The sequence below is a fragment of the Equus caballus genome, chromosome 4 (genome assembly GCF_041296265.1).
Source record: "Equus caballus isolate H_3958 breed thoroughbred chromosome 4, TB-T2T, whole genome shotgun sequence".
NCBI classification, from domain to species: Eukaryota; Metazoa; Chordata; class Mammalia; order Perissodactyla; family Equidae; genus Equus; species Equus caballus.
Window position 1 is genome coordinate 66,837,669 of NC_091687.1, and position 25,118 is coordinate 66,862,786.

Sequence of the window (25,118 nt, forward strand, 5' to 3'; positions counted from 1 at the left end):
CATTTTGTCAAAAAATGAATTAAGTAATTAGGAAAATGAAGAGAGCCTCCAACCCCCACGGACCACCTGCCTCTCTGGCAGCCTGAATGTTTGTCTGATTTGTTCCAAAGAGAGAATGAACACTCAGAAGTACGCAGGAAGACCCAGAAACAGAGCAACGATGCCGCACACACAGTAGTGGCTGGTTATCACACAACAGCAAGACCAATCAACAAACACTCCCAGAATGATTCATCACAGTAGAGCCAGAGTGTGCTTTTGTGAACACCAATCTGATTGTGTCACTTCTGCTCAAAACCATTAGTTGCCTTCCACTGCTCTTGGGGAGAGGATCAAAACCCTGCAGCTGGCCTCCAAGAACCTCTGCCCACCTCTCCAGCCTCTTCTTGATCCATGTTCCTCCTCTACCCACCCTCCAGCCACAGGACCTCTACACAGGCTGTCTGCTCCACCTGGATGCTCCCCCACCACCTCCTTCATCAGGGAAGCCCACTCCAATCTCCCAGACTAGGTGTCATCCCGCTGCCGGGCACTCCTACAGCACCCTGGTCATTCTGTCAGAGGACAAAGCACAGTTATGCCACTAATGTCTATGGGCCCCACCGGGCTAGTCAGGTTTACTCACATGGTATTCCTAGTGCCTAACACAATAGCTGTCATCTGGTGGGCACTCCATAAACAAAAGGCAAAGTGAATAATTACAATCCATGGGCAGGCAGGGACACAGCTAAGTATGAGTCTTGAGAAAAGCAAAGACCAGATCATGGAAGGCCTGTGAGCCCTACTTGGGAATGTGGGCTTGATCCTGCAAGCAATGGGAAGCTTCTAGACAGTCTGGGCAACAGGATGAGTTGTGTGTTCCAAAAGAACATTCTAGCTGCTGTGTTGAGAGGAGTTTGGAAGGGAGGTAAGTTGAGAGGTAGAGAGACCACCTGGAAATATTGCAATAGACTCGGTGAGAGAAGAGGGGGCTCTGAACTAAGGTAGGGGAGATGGAGGAAAAGTTGAATAGAAAGAGTTTAGAGAAGAAACTCTACAGGACTTGATGACTAATTAGATGAGGTAGGAGTGGAGACACAGGAAAGAGAATCTGAGCAGGTTCCCAGATTTTTGCCTCAGCTACCTGAGCTTTCCAAAATGTAGAAACCGGATTCGAGTTCTAAAACAAGTCACTTTTTCTCCACCTGGAAAATGGAGCTGCTCATAGTTCTCCTGCAGGGTTATTGACAGAATCAAGTGAGTTGGTGTTTGGAAAGTGCTCCACAAATGATAAAACTTTATCATCATTATCAACAACATGATATGGGGGCAACAGCTTACATAATAGCCTCCTTGAAATAGTCACTAAGACCGGGCTCACAGTCTTACACAACTGGCCCAAATTCTGCATCTTTTAAACTTTTTTCACTGTCTTAGACAGTTGACCTCATGAATGACCCAGATGAAAAAGGAAGCATAGACATCTTGTTGGCAAGTTGGGATTCCCTGGGGCCCAGCATATGGTTGGGATGTGGTTCTGCTCAGTGTCCTGCTGGCTCCCTCTTTCACAGATGCTGGATTCCCTTTCAATACTTACTGACTTGACAAAATTTGAAAATCCAAAGTAACTTCCAACAGTTAAAGAAAGGTGAGTCATTAGACACAATGAGCCTTTCTCGGGAATTGTAAACTAATGACTTTAAAATAGAAATCCATCCATTTTCCCACTCGCTACCTAAATCTTGTTGTGTTCATTTGGGCTCCCTGTGCCCAAGAGTCAGAGAAAAACAATGCCAGCTTTCTCCTGAGGCCTCTCAGACAGATGAGGCTTCCAAAGGGCTGGAGGTTTCCCAGACTTTGTGATTACAGGGTGAACCTCTAAGCCAGCCAAAATACCTTCAGGTTTGGCATGAACTAAGGAAGGAGAAAAGGGAAGGGGAAGGAACTAAGAGTTACAAGCACCTGGATGGTCTCATTACTGGGCCAGCACTTTACAACTGTCGTAATTGTATATAGATATTATTACTCTTACTTTATTTACAAGATTCAGAAAGGTAAAGAGAGTGATCCGAGATCTCATAAATGGCTAGCATCAGAGCTCAGCAACTCAACTTCTGGTTTGTCCAAAAGTAAAGAAGGAATACTCTTTCCACCTCATACACCACAAAACTTCTTCGAGATGGTGTCCAATAGTCAAGATGTCTGATGAACACAAGGTATGATTCAGCAAGTCTAACATAGCATTCCAACCCAAAAAGTAAAAATAAAAGAACAGGAAAGAGCACTGGATCTGAACTCTGAAGACCTGCATTGAAACCCTCACTCATCGGTAACGGCCCCACCTGTAACCCAACTTGTAGAAGCTCAACTGCACCGTCTGCAAAAAGCCCTTTCTCTAACACTAAACAAACACTGATAGTCACTAGTGACGCAAGTCCAGGATAGCTGATTCTTCTCTTATTTTCTTCTCCAAGCCCATGGAATCAAACCTGAGCCACAATATGCCATTATCAAGAAGAGAGAAAGAACAGCTGTCTAGAGAAGCAGAGAGAAAAGGCAGGAGTCAGCAAATCAACGTGATTTCCTCTCAGAGAAACAAACTTGGGCAGCAGCACACATGGACTAATATTCATGGAGACAGACTTCAGTGGTGTGGACCGCTGTCCAGCAGATGCTGTCCTCTGACGAGTAAAAACCAACTTCCAGCAACTCTGCCTCCAAGCCCTCCCAGGGCCCCTTGGGGAAGGCCTGGTTCTCCAGCCAAGCTCATGCCACACTCCAGAGCCTGCCTGCCAAACAGCACAGGAAGTGCCAACCAGCTCTCCCCAGAGCAGCTGGCACCAATTACCCAGACCCAGCTGGAAGCACTCGGCTGGGGTGAGGCAGCCGTGCCAGATCCCGGGCCTGGTCAGAAATCCTAAGGACAGCTTTGCAGCAGTGCCAGCACTTGACATGAGTGGCTGGTCGGGGGCTGTGGAAGGCAGCCAGGGGGGAGGCTGGTGAGCACCATCTAGGGAAGCAGCTGCGGGTCTGGGAGACTTGCCCTGATTTCAGAGCCTCTCCATCATCACAGCCAACAGCTACCAATTATGGGGCACCTAGAGTGTGCTGGGTTCTTACCATTCCTCATCCTACTGAATTCTCCCAAGAACACGGCAAAGAAGGAAGTGTTATCCCATTTACAAATGAGGGACTTGGGGCTCAAAGAGATTAACGATCTTTTCCACAGTCAAAGGGACAGGAAGGGCGAGAAGTGGGTCTAGAGCCCAGGTCTTCTGCATCACCTCCTTTCCACCTAGCATCCTGGCCTAGGAGAGCTAACCATCTAAAAAGAGCCTGGCAGCCAGGGACTCACTTCACAAAGCCATCCTAAATGATGATTAACTGGTTGAGAAGATGAGAACATTTGGAGATCCACCATGGATTCATCAAGACTAGCGTACATCATCAGGACACCAACGCCCAAGGACATAGAAGTGAATGCCTTTTGGAAGGACATGCCAATTTTGAACAAGGGAATGCAGAAGACCAAGGTCATCCTTACAGCTTTTCAAGGAACGAGATATATGTGTGGTTGATCAAGACGAATTCAGAGTTGGTTATTATTATTATTTTCACATTAATAATAATAATATTATGGAATTTTATTATTATTATATATAACAATATTATGAAAATAATATTATGACAAACATTTATATAGAATTTACTATGTACCAGGTGCTATTCAGAGTGCCTGATATACCTTAACTCATTTACTTCTCCAACACTCTAGGAGACAGGTAATATAATTATCTCCATTTTACAGATGAGCACATTGAGATACAGAGAGGTTACACAAGTTGTCTAAGATCACACAGCTAATAAACTGTGAACCAAAATTCAAACTAAGGTAGTCCAGCTCCACAATCGCCGCTCTTAACCCTATACATACTGCCTCTCAAATCTAGCCAGCATTTATTAAGCAGGACCCATGTAGGTGCTTCCATAACTATTATCTATTATCACATTTATTCTTCATAACAAACAAATCTAGTAACATGAATTGAAGCCATAAAGGCTTCATGTCACATCAGAATGGAATTAACCCTGCAGGCAAGCAGGAACACTTGGAAATCTCCACCCATTCCCCTATTTCCCACTGGGATCTGATATCATAAACATGAAATGGCTGGAAGGCCAGGGAGCTACACATTAACTTGCCTTGGGTTCCTTCCTTGAGTCTCGCTCAGTAATCATCAAACTTCTCACTGTGAGTAAGAATTACTGTACAAAGTTGTATACACAGAGTCTAGTCTACTTCAAGAATAATCTCGAACTCGCTAGTCCTACATCCAATTTGCCTCCACTTTGCTCTGAACTCTGCAAAGCATCGCTCACCAAAGATCCCAGGTGAGCCTCACTCAGCCGTTCCCCGGCACCTTCCCTCTCTGGGAAAGCTATGAGGCCTTCAGGGCTCAAAGTACACCTCCTTCGGGAGTGGCAGACACCAAAGAGATTTCCTTACCCAACCAGTTCATTTGCAGATAGAGAAACTGAGGCCCATGTTAAGTGACTTGCCCAGTCAATAGCATTAAATAGCAAGTTAGTAAGAAGTGAACCCCATCCCTCAACTTTGAGTCTAGTATGTGTTTTCCACTACACTGTGCACTTCTCCCTCTGTGGTTCTCTCGTCTTTCCACAGGGCCTATTCAGCAAATGTTTGTTAACTTCCAACAACAATAGTGTTATAGACTGAAGGTGCCCCCCCCAAAATTCACATGTTGAAAGCTAATCCCCAATGTGATGGTAATAGGAGGCAGGGCCTTAGGGAGGTGAATAGGTCATGAGGGTGGAGCCCCTATAAAAGGGATTAGTGCCGCTATAGAAGAGACCCCAGAGAGATCTCTATTTCCTTCCACCTTGTGAGAGAAAGAGAAGACAGCCATTCTATGAACCAGGAAGCAGGCCTTCACCAGACACTGACTCTACTGGTGGCTTGATCTTGATCAGCCTCCAGAACTGGGAGAACTAAATTCCTGCTGTTTATAAGCCACCCAGTCTATGGTATTTTTGTTACAGCAGCCCTAACAGACTAAGACAGATAGCTAACAATTTTGAATGCCTAGTACATGCATTATACTAGAAGCTTGAGCCACATTCTAACTTTCAAGGGCCCTAGACACTTTTGCCTTTGTGGGCCCCTTCCTCCACAAAAAATAATTTTTAAAAATTTTAAATATATTCTAGGATTGCATTGGTTTGAAGAATATTAATATTATAAATTAAGACATTTTATTCAACCTAAAAGTCCATTTTTTATTCTGATTTTAAAAGAAATTAAAATCATGTCCTGGGATCCTAAAAATCTTGTGGGCCCTGGGCACTATGCCTACCGCACCCAGTGGATCAGTCAGCCCTGCTAGGAGCCCTACCTGCATTATCTCGTTTAATTTCCCAACCCAGTAGGGTAGATACTGTTTATTATGTCCATTTTACAGCTTAGGACACTGAACTTTAGCCATGTAATGCCACCTCTCCCAGATTACAACAAAAGGAAGACAGGATTCAGAATTTGAACCCCAAGTGTCTAACTCCAGAGCTTGTATATTCTGGACTCTACTAGTCCAATTTAACCATCATGGTCTCCCTTTCCTTCTGTGTCCCAGGCCAGATCCCCAAGCCAGACTCAGAAGGTCATTCCTGCAACGCTATTCTCCCCCCTGCCCTCAACGTCCCCATGACCCCAGGTGTACTCTACCCAGGGCTCCACCCAGGTCTGCGGAGGCTGGGTAGACATGCCAGGTGCACTGTGTGGCCTTGGGAGGCTGATCAGCCCAGCTGAGGGCAGGAGGGGGCCCAGTGCACACTTTGCTCTTGTTCCTGTCTGGTGACAGCTGTACAGGGCTTCCTGGTGGCCATTCCCACACCAGTACAGGTGAATACTGACCCATCTCTGAGCCCGCTTCAGAGTGCACCCACAAACCCTCAGGATCACAACACTGACCCTCACTCACTCCCGCCAGAGCCGACTCTAGTCACAGTATGATCTCAGGTGAAGGAAAGTGATACTGAGAAAAGACACAGGTGTGACAGCCAGGCACTGTGCATGGCACTTCACTCCCCTGGCCATGGTTCACCCACAAGGAAAGTGTTACTAGTCTCATTTCTTCTGAGAAGGAAATTGAGGCTCAGAGAAGCTACCCAACTGGCCTGGCTAGCACGGTAAGTCATTGTGTGACTCCAAAGCCCAGGGTTTCCCTCTACAAATGCGACCTCTTAGCTGACATGCATCCTAAAACCAAACCGTGCACTCCAATTACTGGCTGAGAATCAGCTGCATGGGGAGAGCTCCTTTCCTCAAGCTAAAGACTGGCGTCTCTCTGCTGAAGCAGAATGCTGTGAAGAAGGGTGTGCAAGTTTCAACTGGTATTGTCTTCCCTGATAAGAAGCATTTTAACGGCATTTTAGAGTTAACAAAGCAATCCTTTGATGCATAACTTCACTTGATCCTCACCACAGCTCTGTAACTAAGGATCACACCCTCCATTTAACATATGAGGAAACTGAGGCTCAAAGAGTGATTTGCCCAAGATGCAGAATGGGGGCAGGGCGGAGGGAGGAGGAGACGAGTGCCAGAGCAGAGACCTCAAGGCCTGGTTTGCATCACCCCTCGTTCCACACCCCACTTCACCTCACTCCACTTCAGTCTTCCCAGAGATGTGAGGAGCAGGAGAGAATTAGGTCAATGGGAGAGGTGGCTGTAGAGTATTTTGCCTTGGATCCTTATTCAGTTCTTCGCTCCCCACCATCGCCTCCAACCAAGCATACAATGCCCAGAGGTCTCCTCCTAGTCAGACAAGCAGGCAGACAGAAGACAGACAAGACACTTGGCCGAGAGAACCCCGAGACCCAGTCTGGGCTGAGAAAGTCCTCAGTCATATGCACCAAGGGAAGCCAGAGGCCACTAGGCCTGGGCTGGAGAGGGGGCCACACCCCCAGCGCATGAAGCCAAGTCCCCCTGGCCTCAGCCACCCATGCCCACCCCAGAACTCCTGTGAGAGGAGCATCTGCCAGCAGACTTCCTGCAGTCAGCGTGGGTTCCCAGCTCCCAGCAGTCCAAGGGTGGGACATAAAATCCTCACTCCCAGTCTCCTGGGCCTCCAATTGCTATCTAGGGTGCCCCTGTTTTTCCTCCTCTGAGTCAACCCCATGGAGAGAAACACAGGGGCAAGGGAGCCAGCGGTAGTTGCTACAGGAAACACATCCCTCTGTTAGCAATACTTCTTCACTACAGGCCTTGAATTTTCCACACCACCACCAGGTTCATTTTTGAAGAAAGCAGCTTCTTTGCCATACATCCCACCAACTTCACACCCTCCCCGCCTCTGGTTTCACCCATTTCCTCCTGACACCCTGGAGGTCATCACTGAGGGAAGAAGGGGAAATGAGGGCCCTCCCTGAGCCTGGCTTTCTCATGTGTAAGGTGAGTGGTAAGGAGTACCAGAAGAGTCGGAGTGAGGCCCTCTCAGGTCAAAAAAGAAAGCGCTTTTGTTTTTTGCAGACATACTTCACCTTTGGGGGGGTGGATGTGTGTTTGTTATTTCAGGCAGCCTCATGGACAAAGTAGGAATCTGTGAATCCACTTACTACAAACCCAAATAGATATCCAAATTGCAGAAGACAAGGAAAGTTCTGGAAAACAATGATCCTGCAACTCTCCCCACAACCATTCATTTCATATTCAAATACTAGCTAGCAAGTACCTCACCAGAGTCAAATTACACTTGAACTTCTACATATGGCCTTCAATTAATGCTAATCAGTATAATCATTTGCTACAATCATAAATTCAATGGTTTCCTAGGGATGGACCTCTCAAATCACAAAGGCTCAAGGACAGCCAACGCTTTCTGGATGTGGCACATGTTCAACCTCATAGTCTTGTCTCTAAGACCTCCTGACCACATACCTGATTTCATGATCTGAGAAAATTATACGAAGAGGACACAAAACCATTTGCCAGGGGAGGTGGGGGAGCATGGGAGTGAACAGGCAGCCCCCGTGGGAGGCAGATTAACAAACCTTGTTTCTTCCACCTTATCCTCCTACAAGCAGCCCCAGCTCCCCTGTGACAACAGTCCTCCTCCTTCTGGTGTAGACCCAGCCTGCGCTGACTCAGCCGACCTGACAAACTCTTCATCGAGAGGATGGCTGGTCCCAAAGCTCAGGCAGAAACAAGGTCCACTGTGGGAGGCAGCGGAGTGTGGGGCAAACACTGGGCTGAGGAGTCAGGGCAGACGTGGTCTGAACCCAACTCGGCCACTTCCTAGTTTGTGACTTCTGGCAAATTACTTCTCAGAGTCTTAGAAGTTTCTTCTCTTAAAATGAGGGTCATAACAGATACCTTTCAGAGTTGCTGTGAAAGGTGATCGAATGAGCTGAGTGAAGAACCCAGCTCAGTGCCCGCTCCACACCCCACAGCTACACAGGACCGTTCTCAGTGCAGCTTTGACTGTCAGAGTCCCCGCAGGCAGGGCATTCCCAAGCCCCAGGCTTCCATGTCTGAGGGAACTCTCACGGGTTTCTCCACAGGGGTGTGATTGGTGTTTAGGACAATTCCTCACTGTGCAGGACTGTCCCTCACGCTGCAGAACAGTGAACTCCTCTGGCCTCTGCTCACTGTCTGTAGAGCCTGTCCCCAGGACCCCAGCACGCGACTACCAAAAGTACACTGCACATGTCTAAACACCGCCTGGGGAGTGGCCCCCCTGATGGAGAACCATAGCTGAAGTTTGCTCCCTACCAGTCTAAACCAGAAGCAGATGCCTCCCCTTAGCCCAGAAATGACCACTCACCAGAGAGAAGTTTTGTCGGGGGCCCTCTAAGGAAACTTTATTCTTGACGTTGCCACAGGGGTGGGTCACAGCTCCCCTCCTGCAGAACCCCCAATACTCCTATTGTCCTCACAGGTCTCCCCCAGTAAGAATTTTTTGAGTCACCAATACCATAACATAACTTTCTTTAGTCAAGTCCTTTGACCCGGAAATTTTGCAAAATTAACAGACTAGAAAAGGAGGTAATTCCTAATGACAGAATGTCAGACACCTGAGCAAAAGAGAGATCTGGGGGCCACCAGGATCTCCTCAGGACTCCTCTCTCCCGTGGTAAGAGGGAAACTGTGCACCTACTCCACCCTGCTGAAGCCATGTGACAAGCTGGCAACCATGGGTGTAAGCGACAAGGTATCTACATTCACAAAGCAAATCCTAAGTGCCACACACTGATGTTGCAGGAATGTGAGTCCTCATGCTCGGAGGAGATATTTCTAACGTACATGACAGACAGCTCTTGCAAATTATACATATATACACACACACACATATATGTCTACATACACAGAGACATATATGTGTGCATATAATGTATATTATTGATAGACATTAATTATATAATTATGTGATTAATATATAGTAATTATATAATATAAAGTATATTATAGTTAATATATAGTAATTATAATTACATATTATGTATAATTAATATATTGATTGAATGTATAATTAACATGTATTACATACATTAAGTACTTGCAAATTAAAAATAAATGATGAAATCCTCAGAGGAAAAACACACAAAGAACATAAAAAGGCAATTTTACAAAACAAGTGAAACATGTGGAATTGAGATATCACCTTCCACCTCTCAAAGCAGCACCTTTGATTTTTAATTATAGTGTCCAGTACTCGTGAGAATGTGTGAGCACCCTTATACACTGCTGGTGGGCATGAAAGTTGGTATTTCCAGGTAGTTGAGCAATATGTCTTGAAATCCCTAAAAATATGCATACTTTTGGACCAAGCAATTATACTTCTAGAAATTTATCCTCAAAAGTATTCATGGATGTACCCAAAGATTTAGTCTTTTCTCATTGTTTATTATGGTGAAAATTAAAAGCAACCTAAATAGCCAGCAAATAGGAGACTGATTAAAGACTTTATATATAGCATGAAACAAATAAGATATTAAAGTAAACTAATAAGATATTAAATAAAAGACTATCAAACATTATGATTGCATTTTTGTTGAAAAAATTTTGTATATACAAAAATGTACTGAAAGTATATACAAGAAATATTAATAATACTTAGCATTGGGTGACAAAATTACAAGTGATATTCTTCTTTCTTTTTTGTTATCTGTGTTTTATAAAATGTCTATAAGGGCTGAAAAATGTTGCTAATGGAACTTACTAGTTTCTTCTTTGTAAAATGTTGTGTATGAACATATCACATCACCCCAAAAATACAGATTCCTCGGATAGCAGGTTTTAAGTCTGATTTATCTCCATAAACTCCCCATAATATTAGCTTAGGCCTTGAATAATTACAACAATTACCATTTATTGAATGCTTGCCATTGTGCCAAATTGTGTCTTTTAATACAGTAAAATTCAATAAGTATTCCTTGAAGGAGAGAGGGCAGGAGGAGGCTAGATGGAAAGGAGTGAAGGAATAAATGCCCAGAGATCTGAAATAAGCTGGCAGCTCCCTTACCAGGAAGTGACCAGCTCACTCCTGAGGTCCCTTCTGAGCAGCAGACCATGCCAATATGCCAGACCATTTCTTCTAGGGAAGATAGGAGCAAAAGGAGGCAAGGGGTTGGGAGGGGCAAGATCACACTATGAACCCGGGTTGTAGAAGCCACATTTCTTTTGGAAGATAAGATTTCACAGGAACTACCAAGTAAAACATAAAAATCCCTTTTGGAAGTTCTCTTACCAGATTCAAGAAAACTAAAATTAACATGACAACGGCCTTTCAATGAATCACTTTTGACCTTGGCAACCTTTAATTCATTTCTACAAAAACTCCCAACAAGAAGCCACCATCACCATTAGAGGGTGAAAGATAAATTAAACACACTCATCCTTAAGGAATTTGTCATGCAAGGAGGACAACCAAGAGGTGCCAAAATAAGTGATTGAAGGCAGGATGTGAGCTCTCCCAGAGGACTATGAGGCTAAGGGGAGTGCAGGGGCCAAAATTCCTTTTGAAGGGGAAGGAGAGCAAAGGATAGACAAGATTTCTCAATGCAGAATTGGAGGAATGGCACTCCTGGCTGAGGGAACTGCCCAAGCAAAGTCTCTGAGGGGTGGGATTTGGAGAAGGGCAAGCAATGATGAATGTGTGGAAGAAACAGGTTTGAAGTAACAGTGGAGGCAGGAAAGGCAAACTCAAGCCAGAATGGAGAGCCCTGGGAAGCAGGCTAAGGAGTTTAGACAATTCTGGAAGTAACGTGTTCAATCCATGCCCCAGAAATCTTGGGCCACTTCATTAGAAGGAGCACAAGTGGCCCAGAGATGAGCTCCTCTCCATCGGTCTCTTCTGGTCCCTAGCAATTTCCTGCTATACCTCCAAGCAGGTGCAGCCCACCACAAAGCAAGTTAATATACCCCACATTTTCAAAGGCTTTGGGGTGAAGTCTAGGCTTAAAGGCATAGTGACCTGAGCACACTCAGAAGTAGAAATGCTAGAGCAGCTCCTCAGCACCAGGCTCTGCCCCGCTGTTCTCCAAACTCTAACATTCAAGAGAGGAAGCCTCCCCAGCTTTGCCCTCACTCCTGGGAAGATGAGGAGGTAACCCCTGGACCAGTTGCTTCAAAACAGTGCACAGCACAGGACCAGGAGTAAAAGCATCAAGAAGTGATCTCTTCACATTCAGCCTCCAGAGGGGCAGCCGTGTGGTCCTGCTCCCTCTCAGAGTGGGGAAGACAGCTCCAGCCCCCCAGCTGGTACCCATTTCAGTAAAGAGTTTGGGAAGGCAGGAAAACAGGGAGCCATTGGGAATCCAGAGGACAGCTTTTTCTCAAATATTTCAGTAACATGGTACATCCCTCCCTCCCTGAATTCTGCCTCTCTCGCTCTCTGTCTCTCTCTCTCCTCACCCTCCCCTTCTCATCTCTTTCTCTCTTTCCATGTGTTCCTTTCTCCTTGTTTCAACTTTTGTAGAAGCTTCATTCAGTCTCTCTCTGAATCTATCTCTGTCCATCTCTCTCAGCTTCTGCATCTCTCTTATTTCCATCACTGTCTCCACTTCTCTGTCATTCTGTCTCTCTATTAGTCTCTGTCTTGGCGTCTCTGTCTGTGTATTTCTGACCTTGTGTCTAGGTGTTTCCATTAATGTCTCCGTGTCTAGATGTCTCTGTCATTCTGTTTCTCTGTGTGACTGTCTTAGCGTCTATCACGTCCACGTCTGCTGTCGCTTTCTGACTTCCCTCTCTACATATTTCTGTCTCCAACTCTCCATCTCTCTGCCTTCATCCCAGTCTCTATCGGTCCTCTTCTGGCTTGCGTTACTAAAATCTCAGCAAGGAAATCGAGTAGTTCAGAAAGGTGAGATCCTGAAAACCAGCTTCAGCGGGATGCCGGATTAGAGCGGCGGGAGGGGCGTCGCGGGGACAGCCCCGGGCGCGGCGACCCGGCCACGCACGCGACTTCCCAGCCCTGTCGCCTCTCCCCGGGGCCGCGTGGTGAGCGCCTCGCGGCCCAGCCCGACCCCTGACCACCCCCGGCCCCCTCGCTTAGAAAGGACCCTCGCCGCCACCGGAAAGGGTGTTTGCCCAAGCCAGAAGTCGGACAGAGGGTGGAAAGTTCTCACCGATGGTGAAGCTGTAGCCATCGATGCTGAAAGTGGCGCTCCGGCATTTTTTGAAGCCCTCTTTCCTGTTGCTGGCGTCCGTCATGGCTCAGCCGGTGGCGTCCCGGGGTCCCCCGCGGCGGAGCGCGCAGCCCTGCGCCCCCGCCCCGCGCTCGGCCGCGTCCCCTCCCCCGCCGCGCCGCGCGCTGTTCCCGCAGACCCGCCGCGCGCTCTGAGCGGAGCGCGCCGGCTGCAGGCGCGGGGACCGCAAAGCCACCTAATGCTCTAGGCACACGGCGGAGTCAGCGAGCATCGCAACTGCCCCATCTCCAATGCCAAGTTCCAGATACGGCCAGAGGAGCGCTAAGAACGGGAGGCGACGCGCACCCGTGCGTGTTATGGGGGCTGGTGGCTGGGTGCCGAAATCCCTGTATTTTCCACCCTGCTCTCTGGGAGCCGCTGAAGCCAGCGCGCTACAGGCACGTCTGTTTTCTATCTCAGCTTCGCCTTCCCCTCTCTGGAGGCTGGTGGGGTTTGGGGACCCAAGGGAATGGCTAAGATTTGGCGTCGTGCTTCTTCTGGATGTTTTCTCTGGCAGGCAGGAGAGCTCCCAAAAAGCACATCAACAGATGGGAAAGCAAACCTCTAAGCCGGTCAGATGCTGCCAAAGTTTACTCCAAACAAGGAAGTCAGGAAAATCGCCACGCCCACTTCCTCCCTGCAGCTGTCCCCTTAACCAGCCTGGAGCCCCGATAAGATTACTGTACTCTCAGCAGACCCGGCCAGAAGATAATTATCAAGGTAACCCATGTTTGTGGCCGAGCGCTTTCATATAGAGGCGCTAAGATGTGCAGTTCACGACCAAGCTGTAGCCCATTCCAAATGGCTTGTCCCAGCGCTTTCTGATTTGGTTTCACCACATACCAGACTCCTGGAATTTGTGGAAGTGGGAGAGATTTTACCAATGCTACAGCTAACCTTTTTACAGAAGAGGAAACTGAGGCCGAGGGGAGCTTGACTAAGCCCCTTCAGCTGGAAAGTGGCAGCGTTTGGACATAGGAGTTTCGCTTTATGACGCCAAGTCAATCATTGGTCCTTCCAGGACCTGAAATGACTGAGTTAGGCAAGGTTTCTAATAGGGAAAATCATTCCCTCCAACCAGCAAGCAGTTCTTAAGGATCTACAGTTGCATTGTTCTGTGTCAGGGGCTGTGCAGCTCATGGGAAGAGACTAGAGCTGAGACCCTTGGTGGAGTCCACCCAGGGTAACGTGGAATGACAGTGCCATATTCAGGCTATTATGGGACTAGAGTTAATTTAACCTCATTTGTTGTGATGGAATTCGATACAACTGACAAACCCTTGTCAATAACAAGATAGTCAGTCAGGTATATCCCTAACTGGTTCCAACTGAGTTTAGGGAACAGTGGGTCCACACATCTTCAGAATCTAAAATTAGAAACCCTCTCCAAAAAAAGGCACATATGCACACGTGCAATATTCTAATACAATTTCAGGGGACCCGTAAAATTCTCAAGCCCACTGGAATCCAGGTTAATGATTGTCTCAGGAATTAAATCTTCTTCAATTCACCGTATATTTTTAGAGAAATGGTTTTTTCTTTATGTCAGATGTAATTGGAACTTCAGTTAAAAATTCTCTCAGGGAAGGTTAGAACCAGGCTCACATTGACAGTTTGCACACATGCATGGCAAGATTAATTGATCCAAAAGGCAATGGGTGTCATGGACCTCATGTCACACAGAATGGCCCACCTCAGCTTGGGAGTCGGGGTGCTTCTAACCCTGCGGTCCTCCTTGAGACTGGAACTGGTTACAGTGTGAAAACCTGCAAAGGGCTCCACAGACAGACCTGGGTCTGAATCCCGCCTCCACCACTTACCAGCTCTACCTCCCTGAGTCTGGCTTTCCTTGTCTTACAATGAGGGTCAAGTGAGAGGAAATGGGTGAAACCTAGGCATGCAGTAGGCGTTCAGTTATTGCAATCACCAGGTGACTCCCAAGTTTCATTACGTAGACACTGGAAAATTCTTCTTCATGGCAATAATATATTTTACTTATTGTTATCACCATTAATTTTATAAGTAAAGAAATCTTTATATGTAAAAATTTTTTTTTTAGATTTTATTTTTCCTTTTTCTCCCCAAAGCCCCCTGGTACATAGTTGTGTATTTTTAGTTGTGGGTCCTTCTAGTTGTGGCATGTGGGATGCTGCCCCAGCATGGCTTGATGAGCAGTGCCATGTCCACACCCCGGATTCGAACCAGCAAAACCCTGGGCCGCCAGAAGCGGAGCACGCGAACTTACCCACTTGGCCACAGGACCGGCCCCTATATATTTTTTCATATAGTAACCACCAAAAGTTTCCTATAGTTCCCATTACCCTGTATTTCTCCCTCTTTCCCAAACCTTCATCAGCAGCGCATGCCTTCTTTTGTGTCACCTGAAAGCTCCAAGTGATAGTCTCCTATAGTAAATTATCAAGAAAAAATATCCTAGTGCGATGGAAATTTTTCCTTGAGTGAATAAAATTAAAACTTGGTATTTAATCACTCTTAGCAGAAAAGCTTTTTGAAATATCATCTATAAAAATAATAACAATGTGATCATTGATCTGTCGCCTAAAGACTGGTAAAAATAACCTGCCTGAACAATTAGAACTGTTTTTAAACTGCTTCTCCCCGGAATCGTTATCTCTCTCCCTGGTTTTAGATACTGCACACCTACAGAACCACTAAAGGCATCGCTTCAAGTGCAGAGTCTTCAAGCAGCCTTCTCAGTGTGGGGCTCTCACACCAAACCGTGTGAAGGCGAATGCGACCATTACATAAGCCGAGAAGGAAGGAGTTCAAGACTAAGATCAAAAGAAGCATTGCTTTGGCTTGCCCTTTCAGAAATGCTCCTTCAAGGATGCCTGTCAAGTAAGAAAAACTAAACAAGGACAGCCAGGCAGATGAGAGGATCCGATGGTCTTGGTAGAGCAGGAGTTGTCAAACTGATGCGTGCAGGTCAAATGCAGCCGCTACCTGTTTCTCCAGAGTCTTCCACCTAAGGATGGGTTTAACATTTTTAAGTGACTGAAAAAAATTCGAAAGAAGAGCTAGTCTTGCGACAGGTTAAAATTATATGAAATTCGAATTTCAGTGTCCACAAATAAAGTTTTATTGGAACATCGCTACGTTCATTTATTCACCTGTTGTCCATGGCAGCTTTTAAACCAAAAGGCAGAGTTGTGTAGTTGTGCCTGAGGCTGTATGGCCTATAAAGCCAAAAATAGTTATTGTCTGACCCTTTGCAGAAAAGGTTTGCTGACTTCTAGATTATAGTAAATACCTCACACCTGTCCAGGCTTGGATAGCTTCTAGTTTTATTACGTTTACTTTAAAATAAGTTTGGAAAGGATTGATCTTTTTTTAAGCACTGGAATGGATTCTAACAGGGAAGGCACAGCAACAAATGTTTGATGAAGGAAGGAAGGAAGGAAAGAAACAAGATGCATAAAATGGTTTGATCTAGTCATTAGCCAAGATTAATTTCTCTCAAGATGTAATGTGTGACTCTGGCTTCAGCCCGAGAAAGTAAAGTAGGAACTGAACTCAGTACCTAAATCAATTCATAGCTCATGGATCAAATAATGTCCTTCAAAACATAACAATTGTATATGGGAAAATAAAAACCTGCAGGATGCTCCTCTGACTCAGGCACTAATATCATGTCCTTGAATATTCCCTGTAAAGGGGCTGATACCTCTTTCTACATAAGAGAAAGAGTGTCAATGGCAAGTAAATATTGCTCCTTGGATTTTAAACCTCTGGAAAAAAGTGAGACACTATATGTAGCATATGTTATCAAAAAGCCAGCTTTCTAAGAAAATAACTTTTTGTTTTACCAAAGAGGAGATAGCTCCTCAGCAGTTCATTAATGCATTTCAACCATTTGCAGGTAGGAAGCCATCTACCATTTGGAATTCTCCCAACAGCCAATGGTCCAAGAATTGTAAACCCAAGTTTCTCCAATAAGAGCGGCTGTTCATACTCATCACGGACACCCAACAGGCTGCCTGACAACCACTCCCACTTCTGGGAAGGGCCCCCTCGCATTCACATGATCACAGACACGGCTGCAGGCAATGAAGTTTCTGAACTGCAAGTCTGCTCCTCTGGTGGTAAGTGGTAGGATCCAGATAGGGCCGGTAAGTATCTTTGCTGGAAATAGGAATTGAGAAAAGTGAAGAGAAAGTTCCAGTACACTCCAGGCCCCATTTCAACTAGTATCTGAAAATAAACTCCTCCCAAATTCCATGAGATGCCCTAGTACCTTAGACTGTATTCCCTTCTTGTGAGTTTCTGTTGCTTGCAACCAAGAATCCTAACTGATCTACCAAACACTACCTTCAAGGAGGGGCGGAGAGGAGGAAGAAATGAACAGAGAAAGGGAAGTGTTAAACTAACATTATTGAGTGGCAACTGTGTTTTAGGCATCGTGCTAACCAAGAAACAGTCCCTGCCTTTGAGGACTTTACAAGAAGAGTAAGTTCCAGAACAACCTCTGGAACCAGAGGTCTGAATGAGAGCGGTCTCAGAAAGTCTGTATTTATGGATGCAATTCCTCTTTGGTGGTCACTAATGCCCTTTTCTGTTTCATCTTGCTTCTACTTTATTGCACCCCTAGAGCCCATTCTTTGTTTCTCATATTAATTCGGCCCAAGGATGGCAGAGACCATCTAAATAAACAGGGAGAGTAAAAAGCAAAGTGCCTACACACTTGAGGGCCTGAGACAGGTGGCAGAAAAATGCCTGGAAGGCCTGATGCAGATTACAGAATCCTATTTGCACACACTGGTGATTTTTCTTTGTGTTAGGGATGGCCTCTGTCTATTCTTCAATTTTTTTTCTGTTTACATATTATTAGTGCACCTGTGAAATTGACTATTTTTCAGTACTTGCCTTCAGTGTCTCAAAAAATTCTTCAATATCTCAAAAAATATTAGCTGAGGGGCTCCCAGACCAATGCTCTGCCATAATAGTAGGTAGCAAATTAGAGTAAATTAAATTTCTTTTTTGCATTAAGAATTTGGGGAGAATGTTCCAATAGCTTTTGCAGTTAGGAGATTTTGAGAACTGGAGACACTCTGTGCTGGGGATGGGGGAGATAAAATGATTGTCTTGAATTTCTTTTTCCTAATTCAGAATATCAAGCCTGGAATATTCTTCGCCCACAGCCCACTTGCTTTGCCTGTAGACTCCTCCTCATCCTTCAAGTCTCCACTGATGTCCCAAGTCCTCCAGAAAGCAGGTCCTTCCTGCCTTTCCTGGAGGGAGGTGGCCGCTCCACTTTAAGCCTCCCCTGGACCCCATTCTGCATCCCCATCCTAAAATCATCATGCTACACTCACACCGCTTGTTGTGCACTGGTCACCCCATGAGGATAGGAGCTGCTGGCCACAGGGGTGAGTCTTCCATCCCAGCCCCAGCCTGGTGCCTGGCACAGAGAGACCTTCACTAAAACATTTGATGAACTGAACAGTGAACACAGATGTAACACACAATGCTGCCTGCCAAGGAGGTGACATGATTGGGGCAGGATGGTGATTCTCCGTCATTCCCTCCCTCCATTCATTCTCCATCTTCCTCTATAATGAACTTTGGTGCTAGTTCATAATAAATAGGTTAACAACATTAAAAATAAATTTTAAAGGACAAAAAGTTCCTCTACTTTCTTGCTGTGTAAACTTGAGCAAGTTTCCTAGCCTCTCTGACTCTCAGTTTTTTCTTCTATAAAATGGAGATGTAATACCTACCTCATAGGGAATATCTGATAATTTATGTTAAAGACTTATCCTGAACCTGACCCTTAGTAAACTTTCAATAAATATTATTTTTAATATCACCATCATCACTAGGACACTGGGTCCCTTTTGTGCTTGTTTTCTACATAGAGTTTTGAGATAATCCGTGTTCAGAGGCAAGAAGAACGAGGCTCAGAGCTCACTCACTCCTCAGTCCAAAGCCCTGGAATATCAAACCCCCCATGAGCCATCGAGACAGAGGTTCCAGGCCTCCATCACTCAACTGAGCTGCAGACACTCGTGGGCTTTCTTAGAGCTGGAGTCCGGAGCTTGGACAGGACCTGGCTCAGGAAACACCCTCAGGAAGTGCTCAGTTACTCTGCCGCCCACCAGCCTCCAGCCCCATCCCCATTCTATGATACTTCTGTCACCTAGGCATCGCCACATTTAGTGGATGTATCATGGCGCTCAACTCCTAGGCCTCTTGGCAGTATGTAACTCCGTGGACCACAGCTGCATCAGTTAGGATGTCTTTTGTTCCCTGGGCCTCAGGGCACAACTCACTCCTGGTTTTCGTTCTAGCTTTCTTGGCCAATTCCCTTACTGTTGTTGTTAACCAGGGAAACTCTGATCTTCTCATTCCATGCCCTCTCCCCTGAGCAAGCCTCTTCACTCTTGATAGCTCTGCTAATGACTCTCCAGTATCTATTTCCACAACCCAGATCACTTTCCCAAGCAACAGACTATCTCCTTTTTCTTCAGAAGGTCTTGTAGGCACCCAACCTCGACTCATCCAAATCTGAACACTTCACCTTCCTACCCCCCCCTCCAGAGTTCACTTGGGATGTTGGAGGAGGGGGACAGTGCTTCCACCCCCCTTCCCAGGCCAGGACCACCTTTGCTGCCCTCTTTCCACCTATCCCCATAGGAGGAGAATTTCTTTCTCTGACTGATTAGGGTTCCAAGGCATTCTTTGAGCCAAACTTCCTAGGGCAAGGGCCTCTGCTGGGGAGAGGCCATGTGGCACCCCTGTGAGGATGAGCAAACGGTGCCCTTCTGGGTGATGCAGCCCATATGAGGACAAACACAGAGTGTGGAAAGTGGAGCATGGGCTTGTTCCCACATGGCCCCTCATGGACAGGCGTTTTGGGGTTCTTAGCCATAATACTTCCAGAATATCATCAAAGCCTCACTCTCAACCTCCACTAGCCCCATCTCTGTAAAAGTTCCCCCCAACCACTCTACCATGAGATCAGAACCTGTGAGTCCTTACTGTTCCCTCTGTCTCACTCATCTAAACAGCTACTAAGTCCTGGCAGAACTACGACCTAAATGGCTGGCATCTATCCACTCCTCTCCATGCCCCTCCTTCCCTTAGTCCAGGCTATACTATCTCTTACGTGAACTGTCACAACAGCCTCCTAACTCCCCAAGCTGCTTGAATCCTTGCTCCAAGCCATTGTCTACCCAGCAGCCAAAGTGACATTTTTAAATAAAAATTTAGTCATGTCCTTCCTCTGCCTGAAACCCTTCAGTGACTCCCCATCACTCTAGAAAAACTGTCAGAACAATGTAAAAACTCTTAGAATAAACTAATAGAGTAGACTCTTAAAATTAAGTAAAAACTCCTTATGTTGGCTCATAGGGCCTCCAGAATCTTGGGGGGAACTGGTCCAGGGGAGCCTAGGTGATCCTTGGAGAGGTACGGGGGACCTTGGTTTTCATGCTGGGAAGTTTGGACTGTCTCCTACAGAGAGTGAAATGCTTTTACAGGAAATGGGAACTCTCAGGAAGGGAGTGAGGAAGTTAGACAAGGAAGGAAAAACAGCGGTAAAGACAAGCTAGCACTGTGGGCAACCGCAGCTTAATCCTCTGTGGAACAGCAGGGGCCAGGGTAAGGCACGTGCCTCAGCTATCACCCCGAGGAGAGAAGGAGCCGGGGCGTTCCTGTCAGTCATTGGTTAAGGATTGCTCCCCGAAGGCACCAACTCCCTGGCACTTCTGGCTTGCTGAAATGGCAGCAGAGCAAGATCTGGTGGCCAGATGAAGCTCTCGGGCAAAGAAATGCCGATGCAGTAGTAAGAGCATAGGATAGGGACAGGGCCTTGACAGAATCTGCTACACTGATACCATCAGATTTGCTTTTCTTAAAGAAGACTCTAACTGCAGATGCAGAGAACAAGCCAGAGAAGGAGCATTTGGATGTGTCATTTTTCATGCACACTCTGACAGGTAGGGAGCACATGTGAGAGGCATGGGGATTATGCTGGCTAATTTTATGTGTCAATTTAGCCAGGCTACAGTATCCAGCTATGTGCTCAAACATTATTCTGGATGTTTCTGTGAAGATTTTTTTTTGTATGAGATTAACATTTAAATCAGTGGACTTTGAGGAAAGCTTTACCCTCCATAATGTGGGTGAGCCTCATCCAATCAGTTGAAGGTCTTGATAGAAAAAAGACTGACCTCCTCAAGGCAAGAAGGAATTCTACCAACAGATGGCCATTGAACTGCAACTCTTCCCTTCATCTCCAGCCTGCCAGCCTACTGTGCAGACTTTGGACTCACCAAGCCTCTACAATCACATGAGCTAATTCCTTAAAATAAATCAATCTCTCCCTAGAGAGATGATACATACATACATACATACATACATACATACACACATCCTGTTGGTTCTGTTTCTCTGGAGAACCATGACTAATACAAACGTAGTAAGAAAGAATCTGGAGAAGATGGGAAATAGATACAAGTGGCCATCAAGCAGCTTGAGAGGACCCAGGAATCGGAGCATCTGCAGGAATCATATTCCAGACCCCAAGGAAAGTTTGAAGGCCAAAGCCAGTTTGAGAACAGCAGCACGAGCTGGAGAAGCCCCCAGCACAATGACTGTCTGTGGTGAGACCTCTCTTGGCTCAGGAAGGCATTTCTCTCCATGATTCTGACTGTGCTCCTTGGTCCAAGCAAGCTTGGGGCACTTGATGACTCCTGAAGACCTCTCTTGGCCACCTCCGTTTCCTCATCCACCTTTAGATTCATACACTTTTCCCTGTGGTGAAATGATTAGAATAGTTTTGAATTCACGTTTATGCCTTCGTTTCAGAGAGTCCCTCCCTGGTAGGTCAGGACGGGAACATCAGCTTTGGCAAGCACCTTTCTCCCCTCCACCTTCCAACAGCCATTGGTTCTTCTCCCTGGGGAGGCCTCTGTGGAAAGGCCTCTGAACCCGAGTGAGAAGCCCAGGGTGAGGATACAGGTGCCAGAGGATGTGTGACCTCCAGCAAGTTGCTTAATTGCTCTGTCTCATTTTCTTCTCCTGTAAAATGGGCATAATCAGGCCTCTCTTGCAGGGCCTAATAAATACACAAACTACAAGTGAAAATTCCTTCAAAAAGATCTTTGAAGATGGAGACCATGTCTTATTCACTTCTTTAGCTCTTTGCACGATGCCTGGCACATAAATTCCCATTAGAAGTTGTTGAAAGAATGAGTGGGTGAATAGTGCACGGGGGTCACAGTGCCGAGCGGACCTCCCGTAGTACAGTGTCTCTCAAAGAAAAGGCAACTCAGAGCCGGCGATTCAGCACCGCCTTTCAATCTTCCTCTTTAGGTCATTTTAATAAGATGGCACTGAATTTGATAAGGTTTCCAAAATCATAGCAGGTATTTAAGCTCAGTTGAAATATTACTCCCATTCAACTTGTCCACATCCTCAAAAGCATCATATTTTGCTAGCGATCACTGTCAGTAAGCTCCATTATCCACAGTGGCCACTAACTCCTTGCTCTTTCATCTCTACACAAAACCAGCCTCAGAGACGTGAAGCTCCATAATTCCCCAAGAGAGCAGGAACATGGCTCATGACAACTGTGGAAGGGGAGCTTTTGGCTCCAGGACTCTGGGACAGTCCTCTGACCGAGCACCCATAACACTGGAACAGAACTCAAAGGCATCAGGACCATCCGACAGTCTGACCTTCCACATCTCTGCAGAAAAAAAAGTCACACGTGTCTCGGGAAATGGCATATTTGAGCCATAGTTTCTTCTGGCTGCAACTATCTCTGAACTTTATTTAGCACACCTTAAGAATACTCGGTCCCTTTGGGTACCCAAGTATGCCTCACACAAGTACCCACTGTTCAGTAAAGGTGAGACACAAATGCTTCAATATTATTTACGCAGAGGTTCTCAACAACAACAGCGAGCTGAGCTCACCCCTGGAACTAGGAAATCATATAGACATCAAGGCTCACCAGAAGAGCTTCTGATTCACTGGTCTTGAATGGAGATAGGGGTCTAAGCATTGGCCTTTCCTAAAGCTCACCAGATGATTCTAGTGAGAAAGCAGGGATAAGAACTACTACTGTTTTGCAACATTTATCCCAAACACTCCAAGTCTATTTCCAACCTGTTTCCATCATGTTTCTATCTGGCTCCTGAGGCAAGGCCACATCTTCCATTGCAGACCCCACCATGTGCCATTGGCAATGTATTTGGCTTCCCCACTTGATTCCTGACTTTCTCTCAAGGACTTTGCTGAGACATACCCTATCAATTCTTCTCATTTCAGCCTTCCTTGAGAGGGTTCTGACATTCTGTGCTTCCTGGGGACCAACAGGAAAAAATACTAATATTTATTGAAGGCCTACTATGTGCCAAATCCTATATTAGTTTGGGTATCTAACATCGTAACAAATATACAAATTCTCCGTAGGCTGACACCACAATAAAGGTTTATTTCTTGCTCATTACAAAGCCCAATGTAGATCAGAGCAGGGAGCTGTTGGGTTTCGTTCTTTGGAGGTATTCAGGGACCTAAGATCCCTCCATCTTGTTGCTGCACCAAGCCCTAGGTCCCAGAGTCCTCCACGGGATGCTCCACATCTAGCTGACAGATGAAGGAGGAAAAATAAGGTGGAGGTCCATGAAGAAGGATTATAGGGACCAGGTGTGGGAGAAACACATATCCCTTCTTCCCACATTCCATTAGCCAGAAATTAATCATACGTTCCCATCAAACTGCAAGAAGGAGCCGGGGAAATGAAATTAGGAAAGAAAAGAGGGTTTGGTAAACATAGATCCTTTGAAACTCTATCCTCTCCACTGTTTTGACCAAATTTGACCTCCAACTCACCAGGTGCAGACACGGTTTCCACCTGTGTGCGCAGGGCTGAGGAAAAAAATCTGTCCCCAAATGACAGTTTAACATTTCAATCTTAAGTCTAGGCTCACTCAGTTGAAGAACCTAAGCCCACCACCATAATATACATTAAAGATTTGCCCCAGAAAGAACATCTCTTTTTCATATGGTTTGTTGTTGCTCTTGTCACTTATAGGTTTTAGAGTATAAACAATTTTAATAGTGGTTATGGCTCGGGCTTTAGGAAACAAGCCAAGACATAATTCATTTAGTAGTTGAAAATTACATCATCTTTTAACATATGTTTTTTTTTTCTTTCTGTAATTAGGAAACATAAATATATAGAAATACAAAAATGCCACTGTGTCAAGAGGCAAGAGGAAGAGCAGAGAGAAATTAAGTGAATAATCTTTAGTAGGCCAGAAAAATTTGCCACATCAAAGATGTTCGACTAAGGTCTGGGGAATAGGGGATTAGAATAAATACAGAGCATCCAAGGTTACGACTTGCACCGCAATAGGTCCCAGATGGATCGTGCATTATCGGGAGAGTCGGCACACACCTGCACTTGGACGTGGGGAAGGGAATGTGGTTTCTTAGGGGTCTAACATGGGTTGGGCCACCAGGTGCCAGGTTCTATGCTAAGTATTTTACATATGCATCTCATTTCAAGCCCCCCAATAACCATAAACAAAATTACGGAGTTAGAGTTTCTTACCGTGGCTCTGAAATCCCTGGAGGAGGTAACTCCTCTCAGTGGCAACCTTGGCAACAGAATTACCAAGAGCACCAAGAACGCTGGAACCAAAGAGAACAGACGGGCAGCCCAAAGGGGATTTCCGACACCAGAGTGGATGCAACTATTTGCCAAAATGACTTGTAATAGGGAGATTCTCCTCCATCTGTTGTTCACTGGTAGCCAAATTCATCTAGGACTTTCTTCCAGCTTCGTGATTCACCTCAAACGAGGACGGCAAACATGTTCTTGTCACCAGCAAACACACACCCACACAAATACACACAGCTAGCTACACACACACACATACTCCACACTCTTGTGTCCTGGATGTGGCCTCTGTTGATGATAATGATAAGGATGCTGGTGTTTTGGAGGATATGTCACGGAATAACACAGTTACTAAGAGTAAAGATAAAGTACATTGAAGAAATAAGAGGAAACAACAAAGTAGGATACAATGTGGTTGCAACTATGTTAAAAATGCACTTCAGAAAGACAGGAAGGAAACACACCAAAATGGTAACCGTGATTATATGCCAGGGCTGGGAATACAGTTAACTTGGTTTCCTGGAGCCAGAGAGCTCAGGCTTCTCCTAGCTCCTAAGGACATTAACTGGCTGCACTCCGGGTGGCCTCCCACCAGGAAGGTTGGTGGAGTTTAGTTTCTTCTATGTGTCTTCCAAATTTTGTACTGCGCCCATAATTAGAAAAAAAGAAACATATTAAAAGTCAGTTGTCAATACAGATATGGGCATCTAAATTACTTCCTGTATTTTTCATGTTTAAGCCATTTTATAATGTAAAATATAGATTAAATTATCCTGAGCCAGATGAA

General features: G+C 45.7%; 1 protein-coding gene across 6 annotated transcripts in view; it reads right to left on the bottom strand.

The window, feature by feature from the left end:
- The window catches only part of PDE1C (phosphodiesterase 1C), a 602,480-nt gene that overhangs the window by 494,171 nt on the left and 83,191 nt on the right, over nucleotides 1–25,118 (bottom strand). For 3 of the 6 annotated variants that reach the window (XM_003364839.5, XM_070264798.1, XM_070264799.1), the window contains exon 1: nucleotides 12,619–12,771. The exons of the other annotated variants lie outside the window; for them this stretch is intronic. In XM_003364839.5, coding sequence (XP_003364887.1) covers nucleotides 12,619–12,703 — 85 coding nt within the window. In that variant the 5' untranslated portion in view covers nucleotides 12,704–12,771. Of the gene's footprint in view, nucleotides 1–12,618; nucleotides 12,772–25,118 lie in introns of those variants that run through there. 6 annotated transcript variants of the gene reach the window in all.